General features: G+C 42.4%; 2 protein-coding genes and 1 long non-coding RNA gene across 3 annotated transcripts; 2 read left to right on the plus strand and 1 right to left on the minus strand.

The window, feature by feature from the left end:
• The first annotated feature begins 509 nt into the window (after positions 1-509).
• LOC128619429 (atrial natriuretic peptide receptor 2) lies at positions 510-11,606 on the plus strand. The gene is made up of 22 exons (XM_053643607.1): positions 510-545; positions 668-773; positions 977-1,109; positions 1,356-1,488; positions 1,579-1,689; positions 3,368-3,470; positions 3,717-3,862; positions 3,932-4,004; positions 4,183-4,327; positions 4,577-4,663; positions 4,933-5,076; positions 5,926-6,047; positions 7,104-7,441; positions 7,722-7,823; positions 7,939-8,058; positions 8,147-8,240; positions 8,435-8,522; positions 9,067-9,206; positions 9,310-9,462; positions 9,557-9,655; positions 10,093-10,184; positions 11,258-11,606. Exons 1-22 carry the CDS (start codon positions 510-512, stop codon positions 11,441-11,443), a joined length of 2,751 nt encoding a protein of 916 aa, XP_053499582.1. The 3' UTR covers positions 11,444-11,606.
• Positions 11,607-13,297: 1,691 nt separating this feature from the next.
• Positions 13,298-14,448, minus strand: LOC128619708 (uncharacterized). The gene is made up of 2 exons (XR_008387983.1): positions 14,189-14,448; positions 13,298-13,625 (listed from the first exon to the last, which is right to left on the minus strand). It is a non-coding gene; the product is annotated as an uncharacterized LOC128619708 (long non-coding RNA).
• Positions 14,449-14,730: 282 nt separating this feature from the next.
• LOC128619863 (E3 ubiquitin-protein ligase Topors-like) lies at positions 14,731-19,607 on the plus strand. The gene is made up of 3 exons (XM_053644344.1): positions 14,731-15,142; positions 15,694-16,443; positions 16,638-19,607. The coding sequence occupies exons 2-3, from the start codon at positions 15,694-15,696 to the stop codon at positions 18,609-18,611; spliced, it is 2,724 nt and encodes a 907-aa protein (XP_053500319.1). The 5' UTR covers positions 14,731-15,142; the 3' UTR covers positions 18,612-19,607.
• The last annotated feature ends 363 nt before the right edge of the window (positions 19,608-19,970 follow it).

Here is a 19,970-nt window from a genome sequence, read left to right on the forward strand (position 1 = left end):
AGTAGATGTCATATATTTACATTTATTACATATATTTGTGGCTGTGTTTAAATGATTTTAAAAGAGTGTAATGCAGTTTTATGTCTGAGATTTCACTGTATTTACTACAAAATATACCACACCAGAGTCACATTAAAGTCATGTCCAAAAGTTTAGTGAAATAAACACAAGTGTGTGGTTTGGGACACGCCCACAGCGGACTGATGATGGAGTTTATGTGGCCTATACAGTGAATAGAGTGTGTGTGGTTGGGGACACAGATGATGATGATGATGATGATGATGATGGTGGTGGTGGTGATTCTGTGACCTATAATTAAATTAAAAAAAAAACACGAAAATGTGTAATGTAGGGAACAGTAGGTAAGGTGACATTTAGATCACAGCTCTAACTCCTCCTCCTGAAGTCCCGCCCCCTTCTTCTCCTCATCACTGTGCCTCTGGTTCTTCTGCACATTAACTGAACATGCACTCATCCTGAACAGAGCTTGATCACTCCATCACATCAACATGAATCCATTCAGTCATTATGGATGCACTTACCTGGTAAAGATTATTATTATTATTGTTGTTGCTGTTGTTCTTTCTAACAATACTTTCTTCCTACTTCCTGACATTTTCTTTCCTTATTGTCTTTCTTTCTTTCTTTCTTTCTCCCATGTCCTCAGTTCCTATTCGCCGTGGTGGTTGTGGGATGGCATGATCTGGATAACAGCGAGTACGACTGCTGGCCGTTGGAGAAACCGGATGAGTTGAACATGATCGACTGTGGAGGTGCCATTACATTTACACACACATCATATGCATTATTGATTTTTAACAAACTGATTAATGTACATTAATATCTCATAGAGCTCACAGAAAAATGAATTACACTTGGAACAAAACATCAAATGTTATTCAATAACTAATACTAATACTTTGTGATGCCATGGTGATTTGTGTGTGTATGTGTGTGTGTGTGTGTGTGTGAGTAGGATTAGAGATGGCCTGGGTGTTGCGTCCTCCAGAGAAGGTTCTGAGCGGTGAGGAGTTTAACGTCATTTACTCAGTAACGGTTAATGACAAGTTTTACCGGTGGGCCGTGGAGCACGATGTATTCATTCACAGGTATGCACACATCCGTGTGTCTGTAACCTCTCTTTCTGTCTGGCTCTCGCTTTCTATCTGTGTTTTTTCTAGAATTTTCCCTCCACCTTTTATCTCTTTTCCTCTGTAGTTTGTTTCCCTCACTCCATATTCCTCTCTTTGTTTATATTTAAATTGTTTACATTTCTGGGTCTTTATCTTTCTCTCTCTTGTTTTTCTCCCTCCATCTCTTGTGTGTGTGTGTGTGTGTGTGTGTGTGTGTTGTAGGTCCATCAAAGACGCTGATGAAGCTCGGCGTTTCTGTGAACAACAGGAGTGTCCCAGTAACTGGAAAGATGCAAACGGAGAGAACTGCTGCATTCACCACGCTAACATCCACTCCTGCCCTATGGGTTACATGGTACACACACACACACACACACACACACACACACACACACAAACACACACAAACACACACACATGTAAATTTCTCTCGCTCGCTTTGTAGCAAGCCGCGGAAGAGAGGATCTGTGGCCCGTGGATTCCTGATGACGGCAAAATCTTCACACACACCATCTCTACATCAGGCAAAATGACCCAAACCAACTGGACTGCCAAGGTCTCTCTCTCTCTCTCTCTCACACACACACACACACACACAACATGAAATCCTGAACATAATAACACACAGAGACAGATTCACACTTAATCTGTGCACCTTGGAGAGGTTGGACACAGTGAGGTAACAGAGCAGATTTTTAATGGCCCTCTTGATGGCGAGTGTCTCCTTCTCCACGACTGCTCTGTGGGCGAGAGTCTAATAAGGTCTAAAGTCATGGCATTTTTTTTATCTGGATGAAGAAGGCTTCAGTGATGGGCATCCATTTCACTGTTAGATCTTTATGAGAAGAAGAATAAGAATTTGTAGACACCATATTTTCCTTCCCCGATGCCTCAGGAGGTCATGGTCAATCCTGTGGTCCAGGTAGAGACACTCTGCCAAAACCAGCTGGCATTTCTGGGTTGGACATGAGACCCAATCCTATTTCTTATATTATCCGAAGGAATCAGAGATCCTCTATCAAGCTCGCTATGTGGATTACAATGTCCTCTAAATAGCAGAAAGGAAAGCAGCATTGGACAGCGTCCATCGTCCAGTCACTGGCAGGTTTCTAGAGCCCAAAAGAGGGACCCTGTACTACCAGAACCTTGCTAAAAGCTCATGAGATCTAAAACCAGAGGCACCTGCCAATATTTGTTCATGAGCACTAAAGTCAAGAAGTATTTCAAATTTTCAAGGCACTTGATGACCTTCTCAAACCAGGGCAAGGGGTAGACGTCAATCATTAACCTCTAAAAGTCACTGCAGAACCTCAGGGTTCCATTATGCTTAGGCAGTTGGGCTAGACTTGAAGCATCTCAATTTCTCCAAGCTTCAGCATTTTTCCAGCCAGGCTCCAGATATGTGTGTCTAACCCCAGCAGGTCCTAACACTGGGAATCCCAAAGCTCTATCACCAGCTTCCATATTGCCTTCCGTTTAGGTCACTGGGCCAGTCTTCTTGAGGTTCTGCCAAGTTGCCAATAACAACCTCACTGCTGTTAAGGGCTGTTAAGGGCTGTAAAGTTCCCTCATCAACGAGTGCTGGTGCAGTTGTTGTACATGGCTGATGACTGGGTGGAACAGCGAGGGCCTCCTTGACTAGCTTTTGTCTAAAAGTAGATCAAACAGCCAGGACCTTGTTGAAGACTCAGCAACCAGGACTGAGGCCTGGAGGTCAGCTACCATCATCCACAACATGGGTTTGTGGGCCAATGTTCTGGCAGTGGTGGTTCAGTGTTTAGAGCTCTGGACTACTGAATGGAAGATTGTGTAAGCTGGTACCATCAAGCTGCCACTGTTGGGTCCCTGAGCAGGACCATTAACTTTCATCTGCTCCATGCACTGGCTTTCCGCAGAATCAGCATATATATATATCAGATATCAGCTTGCATAATCAGAGCTTTAGCACCAGGCTAATAGGCAGAGTTACTCAGGGAAGTCAAAGTGAGAGAAAAAAGTCAACGTGGGTGCCTGGGGCCGGGCTCTATCCAATTGTTTTGGTGGATCCGTGGGGGTTGTGAAGATATTGTGCTCTAAGGGTTCACATGGTTATCCAGGTTGATTCAAACATCTTTACAATCATCTCAACACACTCACATGGAACTGAAACGTTGCACACATGATTAAAGTATTAATTAATTGTTGCGTGATTTCCTCATTCTTGTTCCCCCTGTATGCCCCGCTCCCGTGTGTAGGTGGTTCTGATCCACGAGGGTCTGACGTCTCTGATCGCGCACATCCGTGTGGGGAACATGCAAGTGGCTCTGGAGGCCAAGAGCACCGTCCTGCCCACCATCTGTACTGTAACATTGTTCTTCATGTAGAGTGTGTGTGAAAAGTGTGTGTGACTGTTTCAGCCGAGGGGATTCAGTAGCTTTATGGTGATGGTGTGTGTGAGGAATCATGGCGTGTCCAACTTATGTGTGGGTGTGTGTGTGTGTGTGTGTGGGAGAGAGTGTGTGGTGACGGTGAGTATCAGGAAGAGAACATGTCCAGCTAACTGTGTGTGTGTGTGTGTGTGTGTGTGTGTGTGTGTGTGTGTAGTGTGTGGTGACGGTGTGTGTCTGGAAGAGGAGAGCTGCTCCACGTGCCCAGCTGACTGTGGTGATTGTCCTCTGAGTGCTTCAGTACGTGCCGCTATTGGGCTAATTGTGACCATCATCATCATCAGCTTCTTCACAATTGCTATGGTGAGAACACACCACACACACACACACACACACACACACACAGTGACACTGATGTTGTTCTATCTGTAGTGGTTTAGGTATCAAAAACAGAAGTTGTTGTGGGATGAGAGCTGGATCATAGATTTCAGCGAAATAAAACAGGGTAAGTGTGTGTGTGCGTGTGAGTGTGTGCGTGTGTGTGTGTGTATTGTGTGAGTTCTGTATTATAGCTTTGGTAGAACCGGATGTGTAGATGTCATAGCAGGGTAGCATGGATGTTGGTGTATATAGGATGTCAGGGTTTTTTCTCACTCTATGTGTGTCTGTGTGTGTGTGTGTAGACCATGTTGCCCAGGAGACGATGGGGAGTATAATCAGTGTTCCGGCTTTCAACATTGACTCCAACGCCAGCTGTGTGACGGGACTCAGCTCCTGTACCGGCATGCAAGCCTCACGCAAACAGCTTTACACACACACCAGCATCTAGTAAGCACTCGTTCATACACACATTTACACACACACACACACACACACACACACATACTATATACACACACTCACTCACATATTTACACACACACACACAGACACACACACACACACACACACACACACATATATATATATATATATAATATATAATATATATATTATATATATTATAATATAATATATATAATAATAATAATAATACACACACTCACTCACACACATTTCCTACTTGCTAATTTTTAGTGATGGACGAACTGTCGCCGTTAAGAAGATTAAAACGAAGACGTTTTCTCTGTCAAAGGTCATCAGGCAGGAAGTCAAGCAAGTCAGGTAACTAACACACACACACACACACACACAATAATAATAATAATATTAATAATTAATGTATTACGTATATATTACAGTATAATAAATTACTACTATGTGACCCTTAATGTGAAACATTACTTATCTTTTTTCATAATTTGTTCATTTTTAAATCATTCCATGTAACAAATTTGCATCTGTTTGATGTTCTTGTGGTTAAATGTCTTGTTCTTGGTGCCGTGTGTTGCCTAAATTAAACAGAAACTTGCATTATTACTAAATTTCCTCAGAGAACTCGACCATCCAAACCTGTGCAAGTTTTTCGGAGGTTGCGTAGAGGTGCCCAACGTTGCCATAGTAACGGAGTACTGTCCCAAAGGCAGCCTGAACGATGTGCTGCTGAACGAAGAGATCCCGCTGAACTGGGGCTTCAGGTACACACTCAGGATTAAAAATGGTTCTTTGTATAGTTAAGTGTTCTTAAGCTGAAGAGCCTTTAACTATACTATGCTAAAGGGTTCTAGAGTTACATTTTGTTACATTAATGTAAATAGTTCTAATGATAATAGTTTGTGTATGTTTTGGCTGGGGTTAGCTGAAAAATGGTTAGCTAATCTGAAAACATGAGCTAGCTATGTTAGCTAGTGTGTTATAAACATAATATAATAAATCATTATATGTTTTTAAGTGTTATCTATTAAATAAATAATAAAGAAACATTAAATCGTTCTGTGGTGTTCTCTTAAGAAAATAAGAGAAGATACCTTTCATTCTCTATCATAAAGAAAACTTTTATCTGAAAACATTAGCTAGCCGTGTTAACGTGCTAGATTATTATATTTATTTGATACATTTATTTGGCTATTTCATTTTACTGAAAAAATAGTGAAATAGTTTTAGCAAAGGAAATTCATAGGTATAAAAATACATAAATGTTACATAAATATATAAAATATATAATAAGTTATTATATAATGTATGTAAAATATAATGTAATAATGTACATTGAATATATATATATAAAGTGTGCTATAAAATCTTTTTCATAAAGTATAATATAAATATATAAAATAACGTGAAATACTATACTGTATTACAATCTTATATCATTAAAATATAATATAGTAAAATACGTAGTTCAATTTTATATGCTTAAATAAAAATCTAAAATCTTGTTCTTTGCAGAAAAAAAATCCTTTATTTGTGTCATATCTCGTACTTTTAAAAACATTTATCTATAAAGGACACGTCGTTAATGACAGTAATGTGTCTGATGTTTGTAGGTTCTCGTTTGCGACGGATATCGCACGTGGAATATCGTATCTGCACCAGCACAAGATCTGTCACGGCAGACTCAAATCATCTAACTGCGTCATCGATGACCGCTGGGTGTGTAAGATCACAGGTGTGTGTGTGTGTGTTATAATTGACTGATAAAACACACCTGTATTATTTATACAATGTATATATGTAACTGTAAACAAACAATTAAACGTTGAAAAAGATAAGAATTTGAGAACATTTCAATTTTCTAGAAAGCGCGTTACACTCGTCTTGTAAAAGTGTTTCCTATAAAATAACGATGTTTAAAGAATATTTTTGTTTGTTTTTAGAAAGTTACACAAATACTGTAGATATTTATATAGAATCATTTACAGCACAAATTCTACGTTAATCTAATGCTCACTTTAAATTTTTAAACACTGTTGCATTGTGGGAAATTGTTCTAATCAAAATGTCACGTTTTACACTACGTAGATGTAATTGGTAAGTCAGACGTGAAAGTGTTTGAGGGTTAGCATGGACTTGAACCAGTCCTTGAACGTTTTTTTTAATAATAAAACCTATGAGACTGTCCTCGAGAGTCCTCGAACTTCAGCTGGATCGTTCAAATCTAAGCATGTTTTGATTGCATCAGTATATTCTGGTGCAGCATGAAGGTGTGTGTGTGTGTGTGTTAAGAATATAAACGGCTAACTATTTAAAAAGCTATTCTTAAATGGTCACAGTCTTTATAAATATCATAATCTCTTAAATAATAATTCTGGCCAGCTGGCTAACACGAGCTAACTTAAACAGGATTCTAAACCCAATTATAAACGTTATAACGCTAGTCATCTAGCTAACATGAGCTAAGCCACAAGCTAGCAGAACAGTGTAGTAAGCAACCTGAAAGAAAAGAACAGCTTAGATTTCCTACAGAGTATTTTATAGCTAATAAGTATAAATGACAGATATCGTGATAAGTTATGACAGTACCAAGCTAGCACATTAGCTAGCAGGCTAGTTACTCAGCTAGCTATTCACTTATTAGCATCTTGTTAGCATCTGACCTGTAGGTTAGCATGTTTTGAATTTAATATTGTTCCCTTTTACACTTGGTGGGTTTTATTTGGGTTTTCTTTGGTTTACAGTACAGTCAGAGTTTGCCACTTTGTGTATCATGATGTGTGTGTGTTAGATTACGGCCTGTGTGTGTATCGGCGTGAAGACTGCGCTGAGCCACTCACCACCTACCAGTTGAGGCTGAGGGATGTGTACACTCCTCCTGAAGCTCAGAACGGAAACATGGAGCCCACACTAACTGGAGATGTGTTCAGGCACACACACACACACGCACACACACGCACACACACACACACCTCTGATACTGAGTGTGTGTGTCCCCACAAGGCACAGTATCAGCAGTGTAAATATTTCATTAAACAGGATGTGTTCTGTTATTTATTTTTGCTCTGTTTTTATTTCAGTTACTCGATTATTCTGCTGGAGATCGCCACGAGGAGTGATCCTGTCCCTGTGAGTGTCTATGTACTGGTGTGTGTGTGTATGTGTGTGTGTGTGTGTGTGTGTGAATATCATATATATATTTACACCACGGCGCTGCTGAGTTCTGGATGGTGATTGGGTCAGAAGCTGGTGATTAGTTCTCTATAACAGCAGCTCTGACAGTAGCGCAGGTTTATAATAATGCACTCGTTCTTATACGTTATCGTTCCTCGGTCTCTCTGTATCTCTTGCTCTCTCTCTTCCTCTCTCTCTCTCTCTCTTCCTCGCTCTCTCTGTCTCTCTCCCTCAGGTGGAGGACACTTCAGTAGAGAGTGCCTGGTGTCCTCCGCTTCCTGAGCTGATATCTGGGAAAGCTGATAACACCTGTCCCTGTCCTGCTGAGTACGCAGAGGTACACACACACACGATCCTAAAATATCAAAAAAATTATTAGTTTTTTTGCCATTTGGCCTAAAACGCTTTCGTCTGTCTCTCCGGATCGTTATTCCTCGTTTCCTGCTCCTCAGCTGATTCGTCGATGCCGCTCCCATAATCCCGCCCACAGGCCGACCTTCGAGCAAATCAGAAAGTTTGTTTACAGGATCAACCCTCACAAAGTCAGTCCAGTGGATATGATGATGAACCTGGTGAGTACACACACACACACACACACACACACAGGAATCTATAATATCGAATTAATCTTTGTATGTGTGTGTGTGTGTGTGTGTGTAGATGGAGAAGTACAGTAAACACCTGGAGGTTCTAGTGGCAGAGCGCACGCAGGATCTGATGCATGAGAAACAGAAAACTGACCGCCTGCTCTACAGTTAATACACACCAGTCACCACACACACACACACACACACACACACACACACTCATGCACACACACAAGCAACTCATAAAGCTTCATTATGAGCTCTGTCCTTTTTTGTTTAAAGCCCAACTCTAATCCTTCAACACTACCATCACATCATTGTTCTCTGTGTGTGTGTGTGTGTGTGTGTGTGTGTGTTGAAGGTATGCTTCCAAAGCAGGTAGCTGATGATCTCAGACAGGGGAAATACTCTCAGGCTCAGAGTTACGTCAGCGCTACCGTCTACTTCAGGTACATGCACAAGCACACACAAACACTATTGTCTTTTTTACTTTTACTGTAATTTTGTTTATTAATGAACTCAGGAACTATTTAAATGAGACACTGATCTGTGTACACAGTGAGTATACGTGAGTAATAGCAACGTTAGATTGTCTCATTAAAGGAAAGTAATTCAAAACAAAAGTTCATCCTACACCAGGAAAAAATTATCCTTAGTGAGTGAAGATATCTTAAAGGAAAAGTTATCTATAGTTTGCGATTATTACGTAACAAATATAACCTTTAATCTAAATCTAGACATTTTTCTCATTTCAAGTTGAAATCAGCAGATAATTTTGCTTCTTTCAAAAATGAAACACAAAATCTCATAATAGAATAAGATTAAGAAATAGAAGTAGAGGTAATAATCATATATTCATTTAAAAAAAACAATCAAATAAAGAGAAATATTAGTTACATTTGCCAGTAAGCTCCATAAGTCCATAAAGCAGTAAGAATTAATTAAAGTAATGACTTTGCTTTAACACCTTGTGTGTGTGTGCATGTTGCTCAGTGATATAGTGGGATTCACGCAGTTGTCCAGCACCAGCACTCCATACCAGGTTGTCGACTTCCTGAACAAACTCTACACAACTTTCGATGAAATCATCGATAATTACGACGTCTACAAAGTGGAGACCATCGGAGACGCCTGTACAACCCGTTTCTCTTTCTAATGTAGAGAGATATTTGTGTGTGGATATATAGATATACAGCTGTATGATGTGTGTGTGTGTGTGTGTGTGTGTGTGTGTAGATATGGTGGTGTCGGGTGTGCCGCGTGAGAATGGGATCCTCCACGCGTCTGAAATCGCCAGCATGGCCCTGGATCTGGTGTGTGTGTGCAAAACATTCAGGATCCCACACAAACCCCAAACACAGCTACAGATTCGTGCAGGAATACACTCAGGCAAGAGCGTGCACACACACACACACATTTGGAGTCATAGTGGAATTGTTTCCAGTCTAACATCACGCTGTGTGTGTGTGTGTGTGTTGGTCAGGCCCGGTGGTGGCCGGTGTGGTCGGGACTAAAATGCCGCGGTACTGTTTGTTTGGAGACACCGTAAACACAGCATCACGCATGGAGTCCACGAGTCAAGGTAAAAACTATCACACTCAGAGCGGTGCTAACCTCACTGTGTCCTGTAAACACACACACACACACACACACACACACACTTACTCTACAACTACACTTTTACTCATTAATCGCACAATAAATCTGCATTTAATATCTGCAACAGTGTAACATACTATTTAAAGATGCAAATAAACTGCATATAAAGTCACAATCAGAAGTGAAGAACAGTATTACAGCATGTTGTGGCTGATTTACAAACAATAATCATGTAAATGATGTCATTATGTCAAGAAAACAAAAACATACATGCTGAAAAAAAATTCTTGTAAAAACGAGTTGTTTTCATGAGATTTTTTCTCACATGCACATCACATCACAAACTCTCGTTTTCGTTTAAGAAATAATTAAAAACCTTAGAAAAACATGAGGTCTTATTTATCCATCCGTACACCCTAGCTCTGAAGATCCAGTGCAGCTCCAGTGCGTTTTACCTTCTGGAGGAGATCGGGGGATACACACTCACCTGCAGAGGAGTGTTACAGGTCAAGGTGAGTCACATACAACATCAACAGTATTCTCAATCCTTACCTTCTGTTCACCACCAGCTCTGCGTTCTCCATGCTCGGGATCCCATCTGTGTGATTTCTAAACAAATCAAACCAAAACAATTATTAATGAACACCAAAAATCAGACAGTAGAATTCAGAAGAGTGGATTCGTCTATTTTAATCAGCGCTCAGATATAAGATGATGAATGGGCAAGGAAGAGAACACGAGTGAGAAAAACGTGCGTTTTAATCCCATCGGGCGTCTCAGAGGATTAAAGAGAGTGAGTAATGATGAGTAACGAACGACAGGTGATTAATCACCGCAGCAAAGCACTAATGAGAGTCAGAGACGTCCAACGCTATACGAGTGGCTGTTATAGAGACACAAACTGGGACACATGCAGTGAGGACGCGATAATCCTGCAGTCGTCTGTGTCATTTCGCTCTAAAACAACAGACTTTCTGCGTATTAATGGCATTATAATCTGGTTCTAAACGCTGAATATCTTCCTCACTCATCTGAAAAGCTTCTGTGGGAAATTCAGTGGCTTCTGTTCCCCGAGTTTCCTTAATAACACACAACCACAGGTCACTCTACATGTGGTCTGATGTGCAGTTTTCCTTTCTCTCCATCTCTCCGTCTCTCTCTCTGTCTCTCTTTCCATCTCTCACTTTCTGTTTCTCTGTGTCTCTTCCCATCTCTTTCTCTTTCTCCATTTCTCTCACTTTCTGTTTCTGTGTCTCTTCCCATCTCTCTCTTTCTCCGTTTCTCTCACTTTCTGTTTCTCTGTGTCTCTTCCCATCTCTTTCTCTTTCTTCGTTTCTCTCACTTTCTTTTTCTCTATGTTTCTTCTCATCTCTTTCTCTTTCTCACTTTCTCTCTCTCTATTTACTTACTCTCCCCATCTCTCTATTTATCATTTTCTATCTCTCAATCCATCACTCTCTCTCGCTCCTTCTCTCTCTCTCTGTTTTTCACCATCTTACTCTCCCCGTCTCTGTTTATCTCTTTTTATCTCTCAATCCGTCTCTCTCTCTCCTTCTCTGTCTCTGTATTTGTCTCTCTCTCTCAGGGTAAAGGGGACATGGTGACGTACTGGTTGGAGGGGAAGCAGTCGGTGAAGGTCTGTAAGGAGGATAAGAAGAATAAGGAGAATACGGAGAAGCGAGTGGACGATGTAGACAAAGAGCAGTTTAACCTTCTCCCTGGAGTCTGCAACAACAACACCAGCAACGACCTGCTATTTGAACCCAACTAACACAAACACACACTGCGACACACTCTGATCAACCCTGGTTTTTGACGAAACACACTGTCACATGTCAGGACGGTGTGAACACAGGGTGTGTACTCAGTGTACTCTTTAATATCTTATTCCTAACGTTTATATTTAATTACTACAAAATAAACTGTAGATGGGACTGATGTCAGATTCCACACTTATTTATTAGCATGAGATGTAGCATGGTGTTTATCTGTAGGAAGGTCGGTGTGTTTGTCTGTGCTTCGCTGTATGCTGTGTGTAGTTATACAGAGATTACCTCAGGTTTGTAGGAAACTTACGTATATATATATATATATATATATATATATATATATATATATATATATATATATATATATAATACTGCAGCATTGTATACAACACATTTACTGTTTTGTGGAGTAAAACTCCAGAGAGAGAGAGAGAATTCACACATATCGGACAAACATATTAATGCTGAGAATTTGTAGCAACTTCATGTCAGAAATTTCAATTAGTAAAAATAAATGAATAAAAATACTACATGACATCATCACCTCAGCTTTTTGTGTCTTGGATGATCGAGATGCACGGACCCTGTGGACAAGAGACACTTCATCTTTCTCTCTCTCTCTCTCTCTCTCTCTCTCACACACACACACACACACACACGCACACAGAGACACACACTTACATACACAGAATGATAAAGAGATATGCAGATATACACATCACACAGATAGCAGAGGAACAAAAGTGAAAAGAAAGAGAGATTTGGTGATTGGTTAAACGAGGAGAAAGAGCTCAGGTGTGCTGAAGTGAAGAACCACCTGGGACTGAGAGAGAGAGGGAGAGAGGGGTGTGTGTGTGAGAGAGAGAGAGAGAGAGAGAGAGAAAGATATCCTGCTGGAGTGTGTATGCGATGTGACGGCTGCAGCTGATTCTCCCACTGCTCTGTGATTGTAACACACTGCACTAAAGACCATACTCATTTACACACACTTCATCAGTACATACTGGGTTCGTCAGAGTGTGTTAGTGTATTTTAATGTGTGTTTGAGGTCTCACACACACACACACAAAATCTGCAGCACTGAACCTTGCATAATAGAAAACAGAGTAGACCAGATAGACAAACAGATAACATGAAGCAACGGAAAGAAATAAATAGGCAAATTGCTAAATAATAGAAACAAGATAAAACCCAGAAATTATGATAGAAACACTGAAAACAGACTGATAGATAGATAGATAGATAGATAGATAGATAGAGTGTGTGTACTGATGTTGGTAATTAGATGAATAATCAGGATGTGCTCTCTGTCTGAAGTGCCCATGCTAATTAGATGCGTGCGCACCGCATGGGCCACAAAAGAGCCCTCACACGCTTCAAGCAATCATTTCATTAACATCAGAGAGAGAGAGAGAGAGAGAGAGAGAGAGAGAGATCAAAGGGTTTCCAGAAAAACATGAATCTGTCAATGCAGATTGATGAGAAAAACACTCTCGCTCTCAGGTTTGTGCTTTCACAATCAACCAGGAGCAGCTTCGGGAAAAAAGTATTGTCTCTCTCATTCATTAAGGATGTTATTAATCCTGTGCTTGAGCAGTGGTGTGTGTGTGGTTTATGTGTAGTGTATGTGGTGCTTGGTGTGTGGTATGTATGTGTACGTGTAGTATATGTGGTGTGTGGTGTGTGGTGTGTGTGTGTGTGGTATGTGTGTGGGGTGTGTATGGAATGTGTGTGTAACAGAACTCAGAGTTTAAGTCATTTATATTCACTACACCAACATAAATAACATACAGATGACATTAGAAAGCCTGGATTATAAACACCACACACACACACACACACACACACACTTCATATTAGTGTCCAGTTTAAGATATTTTTAATGTAGTTATATTGAGATGTTTTCTAAACAGTCAGAAATAAACACCTACAGCACATCTTTATTCCTCTTATACTACAGCAATTTACCAACGAGTACAATGTTTTATGAAGAAGTGTGTGTCCGTGTGAAGGAGTGTGTGTGTGTGTGTGTGTGTATTTTTTATCTCCAGGCCGTGTCTCGGTGTGTGTGAGTCTCCTCCTTCACGTTTGTGTGTTGATTCTCTTCTCCAGCTCCCACTGTGCAGCTACACGAGCGCTGTAGATCACAAACCCCCAGGACACCAACACCACTGCCAACACAATCTAACACACACACACACGCACAGGGTTACAGCCTCTTACACCTTTCACACACACACACGTTCATACAGCACATTGAACCTGTCTGTACTGATCTGAAGGTGTGAAAGAAAGAAAGAACTTGTAGACAACTTGATGATATGAACAAAGGAAAGAGTAACAGAAAGAAACATATAGAGAGATACGAGACTAGCTAGCTAGCTAGATAGATAGAAGCAAATAGTAAGAAAGACAGGGACTAAGAAAAATGGAGACAAAAAGCTTAAGATCAGAAAGAAAGAAACAGATGATGATAGACAGACACAGATAAATAGATAGACAAACGGATAGAAAATAAAAAGAAGGCAAAAGAAAGCCAGAGGGACATAAAGTAAACAATAAAGCCTTTAGTTACAGAAACAAGATTGCCGCTTTAAAAAAAAAAGCGGTTTAAAAAAATTGATCAAATGGACAGTGTGCAGTTAGTCTCTCATTATTATTGTTGTTGTTGTTGACGAAAGTATCAAAAGTAGCGTCTCTGAAGGGTTAGCTAAGCTAGCAGTTAGCCTAGCCGCTACAGTACTCACTGTAGACAGGATTGTGTCCAGAGCGCGCTGACTGACGCTCATCATCATCTCTACACTACACACAGATACGGTAATAACAGATTATTCAGATACAGAATTCTCTGTATAATATCTCCAGGTACAGCCAAGCAATCCGCGTCGCCATAACAACAGGCGGAAGTAAGCTGAACAACAAGCGGAAGTATAGCGCCCCCAAGTGGACGCGCGGCGCGTGAACGTGACTCTCTCTCTATATATAAAGTTTTAAAAATAGACTTTCAAACAGCTTCAGTCACGACTTCATTAAATGGAGGGGTAAAGAAAAATACGAATAAAATAGATGTATGAAAATGAAATAAAATAAACAATCATGTAATTAAAAGAAAAACAGTTATATTAAATTAAACTTGTGATGACAGTTAACGGTAGATTTTACTGCAATCTAAATTTTGATGTTGAATGTACAAGTAAGATCAGTTACAGCTCAGTCTTCCAAAAACAAAACACTTGGATTCAAGATGCAATAAATAATAACCTACAGGCAATCACAGAAATAATATAACATTATATATCATTCGATTTAAAACAGTAACAATTATAAATCACGCAAACGGACAGGGGCAGATATTGTTTTACTTTTATATATATGTACATATATATATATTATACTGAATGTCTTCATTTCTCTCCGTGATTTCTATTTATTTAATTGGATGTAATTACATCTCCAGGCCGCTAGGGTGCACATGCGCGTTTCGCCTCTTTTGATATCCGGCTTTCTTCTGCTGGTCCCTTGAAGGTTTTTCCTCTGTGGCCGAACTGGACAGCAAGCGAAACGATGACCTTATTAAAGTTATGAACTTGGTATGATGATCGTGGAATGATTAGAACGTTTCGATCTTGATGGATGTGTGTAATCTCGCGTTTTTAAAAGCTTTACCGTAACAGGAGCTCGCGCAGCAGCAGCGCTCTGAGGTAAGATAGCTAACATGCTAACAAGCTAGCTGCCAATTTGAATGTCTAATTATTCTCGCCGTGTTTCTCTTTTTATTCCCTAAGATGTCACCGGTTTCTTTGCCGTTTCAGTTATTTCCGTGTGAATCCTTAAAGCGCATGTAATGTAGTCGGGAATGTTTGTTTGTGCTGTTTATTTTGGAAGAGAACTCGTTTTTCTTATGAAACATTTGAAAAGCAGTGTTTGTGTGAGGGTTTAAACAGCTCGTGATGGTTTAATTGCAGTCATTTGTCCAGATGAATTATAAAAGATTATAAAAGAAAAGTGAGAGGATATGTCCAACCTTCAGAGTTCTTAGCTATTGGTTCGTAAACAAAACAAATAACTCAAGGATTTTGTTTAGGAGAAGGTTGTTATCTGGCAGCTTTAGCTTTGCAAACTACATTCCTGAAGTAGTGTAACACAGACTGGGGAAAAGAGCACTCGTTCTGCATATTTAGTGTTCTAGAAGTGCTGATGATGCACATGATCTCCTCGAAAAGTGACATGGTGTGTGATTTTGATCTTAAAGATGATGGCGCCCACAAAGATTAAGCTGCGTTTGAGGAAGAAGGAGAAAGGCTCGACAAAGTCGTCTCAGCGGCAGCGGCAGCAGTCGCTTCGTCCCGAGACGTCCCCGGACTCAAAGTGTCCGATCTGCCTGGACCGCTTTGTGAACGTGGCATCTGTGGAGCGCTGCCTGCACCGTTTCTGCTTTCGCTGCATCCGTGAGTGGGCCAAGAACAAAGCGGAGTGCCCACTTTGCAAGCAACCGTTCCGCTCCATCTTCCACTCTGTGAAGGCCGAGAACGACTTCAAAGAATTTGTGGTGCTGGAGGACAACGCGCCGAGCGCAACCACATCGGCATCGGCAACTGTTGCAGTGACTGCAGCAGCGATAGCGGTGGCCCCGGCTGGCCAGAACGATGCTGAAAGCGCGGCGACACGACCTCGCCGTTCCAGAGCAACAAGGACCAGGCGGAGTCAGAGAGCTCAAGACCCCGCCCCTTCTGCTTCTTCAGTGGATGGCGTGGCGCTGGATCACGCGACTTTGGTGCAGAGAGATCCAGCTTGCCTGCGGCAGCTGCTGCCATGGCTACGCCGAGAGCGAGTCATGGGAGCCAATCCCAGTGAGCTCCGCCCCTTCCTGCTGGCACGCACTGACCACATCCTGCACGAGCTGGTGAGCTTTGCACGTTCCATCGAGGCCATGCAGTGTCCCCCGACCCCAAGCTATGAGGAGGACAGCGGCTCACAGTCGTCTATAATCAACATCTCAGAGGTCTCACACACACACACACATGCACTTGGAGTGTGCTTGTTATTACATTTAACATTATAAAGTAAAGTAAGGTATACTAAACATAAAGGGACGGAAGATAGATAGATGGATGGATGAGTGAGTGAAAGGATGGATGTTGTGTATGGATATAGATTGATGGATATTTTACGTGCTGTGTCACACTCTCTTTACAGGATGATGATAGCGAGGAAGCAGACGTTACCGAGGACACCACCCAGGACCGGGTACCCCCGGTTCCCATGGCAACCAGCAGCGAAATCTCTCTCAGCCAATCCGCTTGGGACGACGAGACTCCAGGCCCCTCCTACTCCACCCTCGGCCATCCACAAACGGAGGAGGTGGAGCCTGAGGGGAACCAATTAGGAGGAACCGGTTCTGCCACAGAACAGCGTGAGCACAACGATGACGACAACGACGAAGAAGACGAGTGTATGATCGTGGGTTACGTGAAGCCGATGGCTGAACGAACTCCAGAACTCGTGCAGCTCTCATCTGACTCCACGGAGGAGGAGGAGGCGGGGAACGAGAATGAGGCGGCTGTCATGCAGCCAGTAATGAAGGCAGAGTCGTCGCTGCCATCTCAAGAGCAGGCTCCACTCTCCCCAAAGCCATATCCCTCCACCTCGCACACGGAGAGAGGAGACGACTTGGAGCAGTCGCGAGAGCAAGATCCTGGGAAGCTCTCACATCACAGGAGGAAGCACCACACTCTGAGGCGCGGCTTTAGGAAAACGTCGCACCCGCTTTCAGGGTCACGTTCGCAGGCAAGCAGTGAGAGTTCCCCCCCTAGTGGACATTCTATAAAAATCGGCAGATCGCATGTAAGATTGAGCTGCAGAGAACCAAGGAGGCACTTATCAGGGCAGAGCCCCGCCGTAATCGCCGAAAGAGGCTGCTCCTCATCGGAGGAGCTCTTTCCAACTCGTTCCATTTCCGCACGGGACAAATCGTCCAAGTCTTTCTCCACATGGGATTCGCCCAGTCACGACGGCGAGCGCAAAAAGAAGAGGAGGAAGAGGAGGAGAGAGAGAGAAACCGAGAGGAGTAGATCTCCTCATCGGGACTCACGGCATCGCCATGGTGACCGTGAGCTCTGGCTTCGTAGCAGCAGCAGCAGCAGCAGCAGTAGCGATGCGGATTCGCACCGGGAAAAACCTGCCGGGAAACGTAAATACAAAACGCGGCACCTTGAGAGAACGGCTTGCCGTCGGAGCAGCGGGAAATCGAGGGAGCGGGAGCGAAGTCCGAGCGTGGAGATCATCTTCGAGCGCCGGGCCTCGGATGCACACTCCAGGGGCAGGAGGCGCAGAAAGAGGAGTCGGAGAAAAGAAAGAGAACAGAACTCACCTACTGTTATCACTATAGACAGCGACAGCGGCAGCGATCGCACAGCTGACCGGCAGAACCATCTCGTGGATGATGACAAAGACGACGTAGCTAACGATCATGCTGTCGAGTACCAAGATCACACCGCTGACGACAATGAGCGCGTTACGGACTTCAGCGATCACACCATCGATTATCAGGAACGTCTCGCTGAGTTTAGCGATCGTACCGCCAATGATAAAGACTGCGTTACAGACGGGAGAAATGGCACCGATGACTACAGATGTGGTGTTCAGAAGGTTAGTGATCAGGCCGCTGAGCATCAAGACCACACTGCAGATGTTTGCAGTCGCGCTGCTGATTATAAACACAGTGTGACGCAGGATAACAGTAACAGCGCTGACTATAAAAAGGTAAGCGGTTACACTCCAGACTCTAAATGCCGTGATGCAGAGGTTACTGATCGCACCACTGACTATCAGGAGTCGCTTTTGGACGTTGACAGTCCTGACGATTTTCAGGACTCCGTTATGGAGATCAGGAACCGAGGCGAGTCAACTGCGAGTCTTTTGGACATGCTGAACCTGGAGCAGTGCTTGGTGGACGTGGTGCAGCCAATCAGGAGAGTCAGGGACGACAGCCACAGGGCAGCGACTCCGCTCTCGGACACGCAGCTGCTGGAACTGGAGGACAGTCTGTTAGGGGAGGGGCAAGGGGCGCTTAGGAATGGCACCATGGACCAACAGGAGGCGGGGCTTATGGCTCACACGGACCCATCTGAGACGGAGCATGAGAGGGACTCGCGTATTAGTGAACCCTGATGTATAGAACTATACACACACACACACACGTATGTGCATTTGTATATGAGACTTTGTCGACCCAGGTTAATTATCAAACCTGGTTTTTTTAATTCTTTTTCATGTTTTTTTGTTTGTTGTGTTTTAAAAGTTAAGCCAAGTGTGCAGGAAACATTTAAATTTTTTATTATTGTCACTGTTTTAGTATTTATAATGTCTGTGATGAAGTGAATAAAAGTTAATAACCTGCTGTGCCACAACACACATGTACAGTACACACACGTACACATTACACAATACACATTTGTTTGTCTTAAACTCAGGGAACTTGTGGCAAGTGTTCACTTCCTTAATAACCACCATGCCTCTTACACTCTGTGTGTGTGTGTGTGTGTGTGTGTGTGTGGGTGTCTGTCTGGACTGTGTCGGCCTCTTTGACTGTACAGTGGCGAAATGATCAAAACCAATGGTGCAAACAATAAAATAACAAAGCAAACGAGTTTCTGACTGCTGGAAGTGTGTGTATGAGAGCTCAGGTGTGGTTTGGAGTCTGAGGAAGAGTTCTGTATGAGTTCTGTGAGTTAATGAACAGTAGTAGCTAGCGTGTAATGGAAGCGTATATAGCTACCAGTTTAGCATTGTGCGAACTGCATATGTAAATCTTCAAATAAATGACATTGTCTCCAGGTGCACCATTTGCACCTGATATTTAAATGTATATAAATAAAGCAGACTATAACTTTATTCCCATCCCAGTCATGTACAGTCTCGCCGAGCTACTGCTTCCACATCAGATTTTTCAATGATCGTCGCGGCCAAAAACGCTCGATTTTGCTGCGGCTTTTTTAATCAAAATTCACGATGTGATTTGCGTAGTTTTTTTTATGCAGAAAATTACTAGAATTGGTGAAATCGCAATCGCACGCAATAGTTATGCACGCTCTTCTCGCGGTGATGTTTGTTGGTAAATAAGACCTTTTAGCTGTACTCACGTTCGACACTCGTGAATCGTAGAGGGCGTGTGACATCATCACAATGCATCTCTTCCCAAATCTACAGTAATGTTGAAAAATCGTCAGCGCCTCAGAATATAGCGCCTCGATTGTGCGTTCATTTCTGCAATCGCAAGTTCCTGGAGGGACTGGTTAATGAGACATCGAACGAGAAGTACATGAGAAAAAAGCCAACGTTGAAACCCGACAGAGATCGTCGAAGTTTTCTCCGATTAATCGCACTGACCGTAATGATTACGATGACCCTCTGCAACATCAGAGCGACGCACAACCTCGAACTTCTCACAGGAATATCGGGGACACAACACCAAGCAACTAAACACATCAATAATATTTCAGTAAATCAGGCTGGAGTTCAACTTTAACT

The sequence above is a fragment of the Ictalurus furcatus genome, chromosome 15 (assembly GCF_023375685.1).
Source record: "Ictalurus furcatus strain D&B chromosome 15, Billie_1.0, whole genome shotgun sequence".
Lineage (NCBI taxonomy): Eukaryota > Metazoa > Chordata > Actinopteri > Siluriformes > Ictaluridae > Ictalurus > Ictalurus furcatus.

Coding starts and splice junctions, on each gene's coding strand:
- LOC128619429 (XM_053643607.1), top strand. CDS start 510: ATGAATCCATTCAGTCATTATGGATGCACTTACCTG. Junction 546..667: donor ATTATGGATGCACTTACCTG/GTAAAGATTATT, acceptor CCATGTCCTCAG/TTCCTATTCGCCGTGGTGGT. Junction 1,110..1,355: donor CACGATGTATTCATTCACAG/GTATGCACACAT, acceptor TGTGTGTTGTAG/GTCCATCAAAGACGCTGATG.
- LOC128619863 (XM_053644344.1), top strand. CDS start 15,694: ATGATGGCGCCCACAAAGATTAAGCTGCGTTTGAGGAAGAAGGAGAAA. Junction 16,444..16,637: donor CTATAATCAACATCTCAGAG/GTCTCACACACA, acceptor CTCTCTTTACAG/GATGATGATAGCGAGGAAGC.